Source organism: Centrocercus urophasianus, unplaced genomic scaffold (genome assembly GCF_019232065.1).
Source record: "Centrocercus urophasianus isolate 14NV4802_14NV808 unplaced genomic scaffold, USGS_Curo_1.0 seq_42, whole genome shotgun sequence".
Taxonomy (NCBI): Eukaryota; Metazoa; Chordata; class Aves; order Galliformes; family Phasianidae; genus Centrocercus; species Centrocercus urophasianus.
In genome coordinates this window covers 814,235-825,771 of record NW_024885000.1, presented here as the reverse complement: position 1 = coordinate 825,771, position 11,537 = coordinate 814,235, and the positions used below count along the sequence as shown (strand labels likewise).

At 52.0% G+C, this 11,537-nt stretch overlaps 1 protein-coding gene across 1 annotated transcript; it reads right to left on the bottom strand.

The window, feature by feature from the left end:
• Positions 1-617: 617 nt before the first annotated feature.
• On the bottom strand, positions 618-4,815 carry LOC122168336 (green-sensitive opsin). The gene is made up of 5 exons (XM_042833559.1): positions 4,455-4,815; positions 2,639-2,807; positions 1,297-1,462; positions 932-1,171; positions 618-749 (listed from the first exon to the last, which is right to left on the bottom strand). Exons 1-5 carry the CDS (start codon positions 4,813-4,815, stop codon positions 618-620), a joined length of 1,068 nt encoding a protein of 355 aa, XP_042689493.1.
• Positions 4,816-11,537: the final 6,722 nt, after the last annotated feature.

Below are 11,537 nucleotides of genomic sequence, written 5' to 3'. Positions count from 1 at the left end.
GCACTTGGGGTGGGTAGGGACTATCCCCAAATGCGGAGCAGCTCCCAGGAGCTGGAGAAGGGATCTGGCTGGGTTTTGGTGCTGCAGAGATGCTATAGAGGGTGAAGAACATGGGATGGATGTGGTGCCCTGGTGGGAGAAGTATTGCTCCTCCTTGCTGCCCACCCTGCAGCTCTGCATGTGTGTGTGGGAACCCTGGGAGAGGTGTTTGCATACACAGCCTGGGCCAGAGACCCAGTTCTCCCCTCTGGACCAGCAGGTGCTACAAAGGCACTCCCCATTCTCCCCATAACAACCTGGGATTTCTCTTTCCCCCTTCCCATGCTCTTGTGCCAGGATGGGTTTAGCACGATGCCAATGAGCAGGGTGTGCAGTGCTCAGGGGAAGGGCTGTGGGAGAGCTCAAAGGGCCATGTTTGCACCAGGGGGACAACACAGGTGGGGACAAGAGATGTAGCAGCAGCAGCACATGCACAGCTGCTTTGCCAGGCAGGAGCATGCAGGACAGCGGGGGAGGGCTGCAGCGTACAGGGGAGAGACTGAGTGGGACGTGGTAGTGGGTGTGGGGATGTCTCGGTCCCCGAGCTCGGCCGTCACCCAGTTCAAACTGTCCATGGTCTATGCAGGTGAAACTTGGCTGGAGGAGACGGAGGAGACCTCAGTCTTGCTCTGGGATACAGTGGAGGAGACATCTTCGTCACCAAAAGGGTTCTTGCCACAGCAGATGGTGGTGATCATGCAATTACGGAACTGGGAAGATAGAAGGAGAATGTCAGCACTCGAGGATTGTGAGGGTGTGCTGTGGGGCTGAGAACTGCCAGCGGTCCTGAGCTCTGCTGTAACCCAGGCTGAGATGCAGCTGGTGGGGATTGAGGTGCCCATGGGCACAAGAGCCCAGGGCAGGGGAGGGGCCGTGCCCCAGCACATCTCACCTGCTTGTTCATGAGGACGTAGATGATGGGGTTGTAGAGAGAGGAGCTCTTGGAGAAGAAGGCAGGCACTGCCATCAGCGTGGCGGTGAAGTCTGCTCCCTTGTTGGTGAAGATCCAAAATGCCACTACAGCATAGGGCGTCCAGGCCAGCATAAAGCCCAGCACCATCAGGATCACCATCCGCGTCACCTCCTTCTCTGCCTTCTGGGTGGTGGCTGACTCCTGCTGCTGTGCAGCTGCCTGCAGGTGTGGGGCAGTGAGGGGCAGCCCTCCTGTTTACTCCCCCATGGCTCCACACAACCATCCCTGCTCGCTCTGCCCACCCTTTCCCCATCCACCTCTCTGCCCCCGGCTCCAGGTTTTACCTCTCGGACTTTGCAAATGAGGCGCCCATAGGAGAAGAAGATAACCACGACTGGGATGATGAAGTGGATGACAAACATGTAGATGACATAGGACTCGTTGTGGTAGTCAGGGTTGTGAGTGTAATAGTCGGGGCCACAGGAGCACTGCATCCCCTCCGGCATGTACCTGCCAGCAAGAAATGTTCAGACCATCACCAGGATCCTCCCTGGGGACAACAAAAGGTTTCTACCCTGGGACCACCTGCCCCAGGGATGAGGTTGCTCCCAGAATGACGCATGTGGGAGCTGCTCTCTGGCTTCTTCTCTGCACCCTGCTCATTGTCCCATGCTCCTGCCCTTGCTGGCTTTGCAGCACAGATCCCATGGCTTGAACCACTCTGACACACTGCGCTTGGGTGCGCAGCATCGTTTTGTTGTGACACTGCTTCCTCCCACAGGCAGCAGGCTATTTATTTCCTTCCTACGTGGCTGAGCACTTGCCTGCCAGGAGCCACCTGCTCTCTCCCTCTGCAGATGGAGGGATGCTGAGCAGGGATGGGAGCTGCTGGCTCACTGGGGTGAGCTCTCAGGAGCTCAATCCCTGCAGTTGTGTTGGGCTCATGTCATTGTAGCCCTGGCTTAAGGGTACACTGCAATTCAGCCAAGGACCTGCCTGGCCAGGGATGCCGACCCAAGGCTGGGTAGGGGCTGTCTGCCTCTGTCCCATCATAGGCCAGTGGTGGTGGGACTTTGCTGCCCCAAAGCTACCTCCTGCCCATGCCCAAGAAAGTAGAAGGGGCTCATTATGTCCTGCAGGGAGCTCTGCTGTAGAGTACTGGTTGGGGCTGGAGCTGCAGCATTAGAGTAATCACCTCCAACTTATTCCTCTCCTGTGCACTGAGTGATGCATCCTGGCAGGGGATGTGGGTGCCTGAAGGAGTCAGATGTGTGCAAGTGTGAGTGAAATTCACTGCAATGCTGGGAGAAGGATGGATGGGATGCAGGGAAAGCACAGCAGAAATAATGAGAAAAGTCCTGTGGAGCTCCCAGCAGCAATGCTGGGGCAGCAGGATGAATCAGGTTTGCTCAGAACTGTCTTGTCCACTGGGCTGGTCACTCAAACACCCTTTAGGATCCGCATGGAGAAATGGACACTTCACAGCATGGGTGGGATGAGCAGCGCCTAGAGAAGCCCTTCAGGGCAGGGCATGGGGGGCTGCTGCAGCTGGAGATTCCGAGCCCTCATGAGTCTCACGTCTGAGCTCACACTTCCCTGTCACACTCCATTGCCGTTTGGGTGAAGCCTGGGGAGTCCATAAGCACACCTCCTGTCCCACCAAGGTGGTTGTGTACCCCGACTCACCTGGACCAGCCAAAGAGGGGTGGAGCAGCACAGGAGAAGGCCATGACCCAGGTGAAAGCGATGCCCATCATGGCATGGGTGGCAGAGAAGCGGAAGTTTCCCATGGGCTTGCAGACAACGATGTAACGCTCTATGGCCAAGACCACCAGGGACCAGAGGGCAACCTGGCCTGCAGGAGAGGTGGAAAGAAAGAGGGCTTGGTGATGGTGAGAGCTCCTCCAGCCTTGGTCTTCCCTTCGCAGGCACAGTAAAGAGAGGAGGAGATTGGGATCAGATAACCAGCATCCTATTAGATAACTGAGAATCTATTGCAAACGTGCAGAAGGTTGGGAGCTGAGAGGAGTATCTGCTCCTCAGTGGGATGCTGGTGATGGAGGAGGGGATCACTGCGGTGTTTTAATCATTTAAAAAATCAACAGAGAGAGAATTCCACCTGGGTGTAAGGAAGTGTAATTTCCGGTAAAGGCACCAGATGTGTCCAAACCTGTTGGTGCCTTTCGATGTGTATTTCATGAGTCTTCCACCAGTGCTGAACCAGGGGGTGGTTGTGTGGGTAGGCATGCATGCACATGTATTTATAAGGGATAATTAAACTTCAGGGGATTGGAAGCATTTAGTCGGTGCTGTAAGCCTGCTAATGCCCCCAGCTGTGATAATCTGCTGATAACTACACCCTGTGCTAGGATTCGCTGGAGACCTGCTGCTCAGTGACTGCTTCCCATCAAGCTTTCCTCCCTATGCTTAGGAGCCTCCTCTTTACTAGCTAGGAAAATTGGAAGTGTAAGTAATGCAGGATTTCACAACTGGAGATGGTGCAGACCCATATGCTCTCCTGCATCCAAGACAAACCACTCCCTGGTCCTTGGCTTTGATCAGGACACCTTGCTTTGTTTTGCCTAACAGAATATCCATCTTTTGTTCAGACCAGCATCGTTGCAGGAAATATCCCATTTAGGGGAAAAAAAAGTTAAGTTAAGGCTGTGAGTCTCTGCACAAAGATTTGCAGCTGTCAGATAAATTAGAAGGTGTTGTGTGGGCCCGGATGGCTGTGTGGGCTGGGGGTGCAAAGTGAATCTTTTCTGTTTTGCAGAGGGGCTTTCTGAAGGAAGAAGCGGTAGCTACACTCGTGTCCCTGAGAGAACAAGGAAGCTCCCAAGAGCAACTAAATCAAATGCAAGTGGTGCTGAGCTGAGCAGCTGTTGCTAAACCTGGAATCCTCTTGCCCTCTGTGCTGCTGCTCTCCTCTTCTGGTAGGGGCTGCCTCAGCTTCTTTTTGCCCTGAGATGAGCTGTCACCACTCTCCTTGTCCTGCAGTCCTGCTCTCCACACCCATTCCCTTGTGGTCCCTTTCCCACTCTGGGATATCTCTTTCCCCTTGGAATCCTACCACATGCTTCACCTTGGAACAAGGCGGTAAAGATGCACGATGTTGACTCCAGGACATTGGCTGGTCATCCCCAGCAGGTCTTTGCTAGCAACTTAGATCCAAGACCCCTGGATTCATGCTGGGCAGCTTGGCCAAACAACCCCAGCTTCAATTCTGCAAATCAGGACCCCTCCCATTTCCTTGCAGTGATCGTGCAATAGTGGTGAGATGGGTGCTTCTCGACATCAAGATCAAGCTTGCATGAATCTTTTTTCCTTTCCATCTTCTAGCCATAGGGAAGAAGCACCTTGCATGAGGAGCTCTGCCCCATGCAGCCAAGGCCATCTCATCAGCCCCACGAGGTACGGGATTGGGTTCCTAAAGCCCTATAAAGAAGCAAGACCACCCTTTGCCCAGCCTCACTCCCACACCCCACTCTGCAGCCATTACCTCCCAGCGTGGCGAAGAAGCCTTCCACGGCACAGCCAATGGGACCGAAGACAAAATATCCATTCCAGGCTGTGTAGAAAGTGACGGTGAAGCCAAAGCAGGCCATGAAGAGGTCGGCCACCGCCAGGTTGACCAGGATGTAGTTGAGAGGCTGCCGGAGCTTCTTGTGTTTGAAGGTGACCAGGAGGGTGAGGAGGTTGATGGGCAGACCGGTGGAGATGAGGAAGAAGATGTAGCAACACACAAGGCGGTATTTCCAGGGCTCGGCAAGGTAATACTGGGGGTACTCAAAGGGGCTTCGCACCACCCCTGTCTTGTTGGACATAGGCACGTAAAAATTGATACCTTCTGTCCCATTCATCCTGCCAGTATTATGGCAGCTGCTTTGCGTTTAAGGGTATTTTTTTAATCAGGTGCTCTATGGTAATGAATTTTGTTTCAACCCCAATTACTGGAGAAAAAAAAAAAAAAAAGGGGGGAAAAAAAAAAAAAAAAGGGAGGGAATCCTCAAACTAATGGTAATAAATAAATAAGCAAACACCCCACCAAAAGATCCCTCCCAGAGCTCCGAAATTTAATTAATGACTAAGAACACCAGTAAATCCCAGGGGAAGGAGAGGTGGTGCGTTGGCCCCGCGCCGTGCTGAGGGCCGTTGGTGCCGCGTGCCCAGGGAGGTTTTATACCTTTGGGCCTCCTTGAGGGAGGAGGGGGGAGGCCGGATTAGGGGCTAGGCTAAGTTTGTATGACAAGGGCAACGGGATTGAGAGGGGCTGATGGTTTAAGCACCCTCTAAGTAGCCAGTTGGCCCCAAAACCTGCATTAAAGCGTATTAATTGGCAATAAGTGTTTAACGTTGTTTAAGGAGTTGTGGGGAGGAAGGGAAGGGCTTGGGGAGACCTTTGGAAGAGGGGCAATGGCAGGAGGAGAGGTGGCGAGTTGGGGAGCAGGTCCTTTGGATGACTGACGGGAGAAATGGGTCTCTGCTTGAGCCCATGTTGGATCACAGCCTCTGGGGCATCCCTGAGTGGCTGAAGGACTCCATAGAAGTGTTTGGGACCTGAGGGATACCCAGCTCTGCTTCACTGCCCTTGGGAAAGTTGCTGGGGGGAAGAGCAGAGAGAGATTGGCCACACCGTGCTTCAGGTGCCTGGTACAGTGTGAGCACGACGTGGTTTAGGTACATGTCTCCATCACAACTGGGCTCTGCCTATGTGGGTAAGGGCTCCCTACATGCAAGCAGTGGGCAAAGGCAGGAGGGGAAGCTGTGCCAGCCCAAAGGCTGCCATCTTGGTTAACAGAACATCTGGGGGGCAGTTCGGCTGTGCTGCACCCTGCTTGCACTAGAGTGCAAAGGGCTGGATACCCTCTTCTGTCTTCCTCCTAGTCCTGAGGAGGTGGTGATGATCATCTCCCACCTGCACCTCCTCCCCATCCCAGGTAGCTGGGCAGCTGTCTTGCTTGCAGTTCTGCAAGGATTGGCAGGGCTTGGGAAGGGTTGGCCACAACACTAAAAGTAGCCTGGCAAGGTACTGCAGTTTGCTGGAGAAGCAGAGTATGAATGCAGTGGAGGAAGGAAAGGAAACCTTGGCGATGTCCTGAATTCCTTCCAGAGATGGTGCAGAGAGAGCAGCACCAGCTTGTAGGCGCATTGGGGTGGAAATAAACTTCTCCTGGTCTCTAAGCACTCATCTTATAGTGTGGGATTCCCATTCCAGAGCACACAGGATCATGAAACCTTCTCAGCAGGGTCAGCCGTAGCTTAGAGCACCAATGCTCCATCCTGCCCAAGCTCTTCCCCATTTTTTCCTTCTGGGTCATGGGTGCTCCTTCTCCATGAGACCTGCCTAAGGCGCCTTAGTGAAGCTCTGCCATTAATCTCTGACATCTGGTGGCGTTAATGGCCCTGATCTGTTAATGCTGTAAGCTGCTAGCCTCCTTCCCACTGCTGCCCTCCACCAAGGCAACGTTGATGGAAAAAGTCAACAGTGTCTTGCTGGAGGAATGAGATCTGCAAGACTGGAATGGCTTGGAACCAGAGGGCAGGAGCAGAAGGCTGAGGGGTGTGGGTAGGATGGATGATGCCCTAATCGCTGGCCCACTGATCCATCTGCACGGGTCAGAGGAGCAGAAGTAGGACATGGCAAGAGTAAGTGGGTCACAGCAGCCTCAGGTGCCCTGAGGTAAGTGATCCCATGGGATGTCTGTGCCTCTCAGGAGCATTTCCCTGCTCATCCCATGGAACTGCCAGCCGTGAAATTCCCAGTCTGGGTCTCTTTTAGACTTTCCATGAGATCATCCCCGAGGGAAAGAGGTTTGTGTGGAGCAGTCCTGTGGCTCTACTTCTCAAAGCTTTCACCTCTTTCATGCCCTTCCTGACTCCAGTCAGGATTCTGACTCAGTTGAGCATGTTTTTGCATATAAAAAAGCATGTGCAGATGTGAATCTCAATTCCAGTGCGCCACTCCCAACTTCTATGCTAGAAGGCAACTCTTCAGATAGAAAATATCAGTGATTGTTCATCTTCAAAAGACGTGGACTTTGCTGTCTGTGCCAGGAGCACATGAAAGATCTGTTTTTTTCTCCAAAGCTTTATATAAAAACATGGTTATCTCACAGGGGATTTCGTTTTCACCTCCCAATGTTTCTTTGTGAGACTTTCTGCCACATTTTATAGTGCCTCATATTCTTCTAAAGGGTAATATAGTTGTACAAAGGAAGCGGGTCTGAGGGAGGAGGAGGAGGTAAAATGAAAGTCTATTTTGGATTGTGAACTGATGCTGTGGGAAAAGATCAGTAGGATTATTATGGGTATAATCGCCATCACCATCATTCATTGATTTCTTTATTTTTTAAGTTTTTTGACCAGAACAAACTTCCTTCTTTCTGCATTCCAGCTAATGCATGGTACGACTTCGGCTTCATGCTTGGCACCCAGACACCTTCCACATGCAGGATTGCCAACAGTGGGACCAAGACGAATTTCGCTTGGACTTCTCTCGCTTTGGGGAGCTGAACACGGAGCAGGTAAGGAGCCACACATGTCCTGCTGGAGCGTCTGAGCATGGCTCTGTCCCTTCTCAGCCGTCCTTGAGGACCCAGCTTTCTCCCTCACAAGCTGAGGTTGGTGTTTTGGCTGATCCCCCGAGGTCGGTGTCGATGTGGATTTAGAGCTCTCCGCAGGTCAGCGGCCAGCGCAGCAATGCTGAAGGCCTCAAATCAACTCTGCAGAAGAAAATGACACCAGGGAGGTTAGCTGGTTCCTCCAGGACGTGTCCTGAATGCAACCTCACTTCCTTCGGTGTCCCTGTCACAGAAATGGAAAGTGATGGCTTTAATTTGGTGTCTCTTAGCAGGGAAACTTTACGGGCTGTCTCCCAGAGAGCTCTCAATTGCTTTCTGGGCCGAATCTATGACAAAGAAAGCAACAGCAAAATCCAGGCCCTGTTTAATGCAGGAGGAGAGGCTTGTTTCTTTGTGTTTGTCCTTAAGAAAAGGAAGGGTTTTCTTCCCTCATGCAGGCTTTTCTGCTTTGCTAAGCTCTTTGAGATGAGATTCTCTTATTCATTGTTTGTCAGCACATTGCGTGAAGGAGCCCTGAGCTTCTCTGGGCTTTCATGTCCCGTGTAAAGCAAGAAATGATAATTATAATCAAATAACCAAGCTGATACGGTTGGTTCATCGGGTTTCAGTAACACAGCCGTGGGAGGGGGTGGCTGGGAGCCCTCTGCTGTCTCTGTCCTTGTGCAAGGCAGCACGCTGCTCGCTGCTACTTGGGCAAAAGCAAAGGAGCAACTTGCCCAGGGAAACATGCAATGATCTGCAGAGCAAGGGGAATGTGAAAGCAACAGAAGTCAGTCCTGAGGCAAGCAGTTGGGCTTAAATTCCATTGATAAACTAATGCACAGCACTTTAAACCTTGGCCACGAGCACCAGATACAAACACTGAATACAATATGATGCGTTTGCTTCTGTGCTTTTGGATGGTTCTGCAGTGCACTGCTCTGCATCGCTCCACTGGAGAGGCTCCTTCCTCCTCATGGGCATTTGCCCCTGGAAGACCTCACCTCCCCATATCAGATAGCAGCCACGTGCAGCCGCTGTGCTGAGCTGCTTACGGCAGGCTGTGAGCTCCCTTACCAGGAAAGGGGTTAAAGCGAGATAAAGCCAGAGTGTTATGGAGACCATATGGAGGGGAAGAAAACCCTTTATCCTGTAATTGGATTCATTCCCAGCAGCTCCTGGTGGAGGTGAGGCTGAGTGGAGCTGACAGGACGTGATGGGTGAGGCGCTGCCAGCTGCCCCGTCCAAAGCAGGATGTGTGCACACAAACTTGGAGATCAATCCAGGAGATCAAATAGATTTAGATGTGTGGCAGAGAGAAGGAGGACAGAGATGTGTTTGCAGTGTGGTTTGGTCAGCTGCTCCTTGCCCAGCACGGGTTAACTCAGCTGTGGCTGCTTGCTGCTCCTTTGGACTGGCACAGCTGCATCCACCCAGGACAAGGACCTAGTGGTGCAGAGAGGCTCTGTGCCATGCCCTCGCTTCCTTCCTCAAAAATAAGAATGCACAGAAGCCTGTCTCTTGCGTTGCTTTCTGCACCAGGAGCTTTGTGCAGAAGGACCCCGTCTGCAGAGTTCCATGCAGGTTCCTTTCATACCCCATCTCCAGGCTCTCACCAGTACAGCTGTACAGGGAATGGATGCACCAGGGCTAGAAGACAGCTAGAAAGCAGGGAGAGCTTCATCGCAGCCACCCATACCTCATGTGTGCAGTGCTGGCAAGCGAGCGGGGCGCCATCACCTCCCCCGCTTTTCCTCCTGCTGCTGATCCAGGTAACATCCCTGCAAGAACCACAGGATTTCCTTGGAGAGATGGGAATTCCTTGGGCACTGACATTTCCTTGCCAAGGAGCTGAGCAATCCCGGTTCAATTGCAAACCTGCACTACTCAGCATGGTGCTGTCGACACCTTTAACTAAGTGCTAAACAAGGGCTGTAGCAGAGTGGGCAGGTTTTCAAGACAGCCTCACCGGCCCTGCAGCACCAGGATGGGCAGCCAGCACTGCCCAGCAAACCAAAGCAGCACCACCACTGCTGTTCATGTCAGCAGCTGTGCGAGGGAGCAAGCTGCATGCTGATAAGGGTGATGGGCAATGCAAGTGAGAAGTTGCTGCCTGCTGCTGTGAGATCCTTGCCTTGCAAACTGAAAAATAAAAATCAAATCCTTGCTTGGTTTTGTTCTGTTTTATGGGCTCTTCACCACAGGCAGGAGTTAGAAAGGGGTTGCAGGGAAAGCTAGGGCTCTGTTCTTCAGGCTCTTCCAGGGGCAGACACTGAACTGCAATGTCTGAGAGGCAAAACGAAGGTTTTCTGTTTAACACTGAAGGTTTGCAGGAGTGCAGCTCCACCACCTTTATTCTGCAGCACTTTTCCACGGCTTTGAGAAGGGTTGAGCAGTCAGAAAAATGGGGCTTAGGCAAACAGGAATAATCTTTTATTTTTTAATTTGTAAACCCCATTCGAAGTTGAACTCTGTTATTCCTCGGGGCCTTATTGTGGATGCTTGCAGCCCTCTGCAGCGATGCTTTATACACGCTGTTTTGTTTTGTCATAACTGGGTCATTTTTTATTTTTTTTTTTTTCATTTCCAGTGCACAGCCCTTGGTTCTCTCTGCAGAAACTTGGAGACTGCCGTGAGAGGGCCAGATGGGAGTAATCTTTTGGGGAAAAAGCGTGGAGGAAATGTGTGCAGATGGCTTACTTGCTGCTTTTGGGGGAGCCGTTCCTGGTGCTCGGTGGGGCCACCTCTGTGCTCCATCAGCTCTATGGATCCGTGGGCAGCCAGGTGGGTGCTCCCAGAAAAGACACTTTGGGTCTTCTGAGGAGAAGCCCTCACACGGCTGCCTTGGCCACCAGCAGAGCCCTATTCCCTGCCTTATGCCCTACTTTGGGGCTCTTATTTCTCTTGGCTGCGATTGAGGCTGGGCACCTCGCACTGGAATTCATTTTTGTCCTCTTCTTGCTTTAAAGCCTTCTAGAGATTTGCTCCAGTCCAAATGTGTCCCTTCCCTCCCTTTGCCCTTCATCCCATAATTGGATTCATCGCTCCCATCCAGCCCAGCCCAGCTCTCCCCATCCCTTTACATAACAGTGCTGGCTCCAGGCTGTGCCTGGCTGAGCTAAGCCTGGTGCTGTGCTTGGCTTCAGGCCATCAAAACCAGCAGAGGGTTTGCACCAATTCCTGTTGCAGGCTGAATCCTGTGCTAGTAAAGCGGCTCTTTTCTTTTACAGTTCCTATTCCCTTCCCATTTATTGCCTCATTTTCCTTCCCACATGCAATCTGTGGTCTCGTGCTGTGGCACATCCCAGTGCTCCCACCAGGACCCAGGGCACGTGCTCAAGAAAGGAGGTGAATGCAGCAGCCCTGCACAGCTGAGCAATGTAATGGCAAGATCACCTGGAAAAAATGATTAATTTCCCACTCCTTTCATTAATATTTATTCTCCTTAATTCTCAATCTTTACTGTTCAGCTCTCTAAAGCTTTTGTGGTTGAGAGGCTTTCACTGAGGTTGCTATTCATCACCTAAGCAAAAGATGCACAGATTAAGCAGGCGGTTCATCAAATCTGAGTCCTGTGCTGGAACCATCACCTGCCAGGGACCCACCTGTCCCTGCAGATCATTCTGCTTCTGCCTGACTTTTGCAGGGGGTGTTCCCATGGCCTGCAGTGTTTTGCTAGGCTCTGGGTTTCTCCCAGTGTGCTCAGTGTGCACATTATCTTGCCATGTGCAGCCTTTTTCACCCTGAAGACATCTGACCCTGTTTCCTTGCTGCCTTGCAGAATGAATTGCTGTCGTGAACGTCTGAAAGGAGATAAAGCAGCAGCAAACTCTTCTCCCCTGTTGCAGATAAACCACTATTAACGGCCGAGGGTTTCTGGAATGAAAAGGGTGACTCTCCATTGAAAGCAGCGATAAATCCTGGCCATCCAGCATAATCCAGTCCACCGTATCGGGAAATCTCATGGGAGCTGGCAGCACTGAGAGCAGCAAGGTCTTTTCATGCTACGGTTCTCCCGTGGA

What these genes read in the sequence shown, in the direction of transcription:
- LOC122168336 (XM_042833559.1), bottom strand. Translation starts at nt 4,815, where the DNA reads ATGAATGGGACAGAAGGTATCAATTTTTACGTGCCTATGTCCAACAAG. An exon ending in CCCCTCTTTGGCTGGTCCAG is followed by an intron (nt 1,463 to 2,638) that starts GTGAGTCGGGGT and finishes TCTTGCTGGCAG; the next exon opens with GTACATGCCGGAGGGGATGC. An exon ending in TCATTTGCAAAGTCCGAGAG is followed by an intron (nt 1,172 to 1,296) that starts GTAAAACCTGGA and finishes CCACACCTGCAG; the next exon opens with GCAGCTGCACAGCAGCAGGA.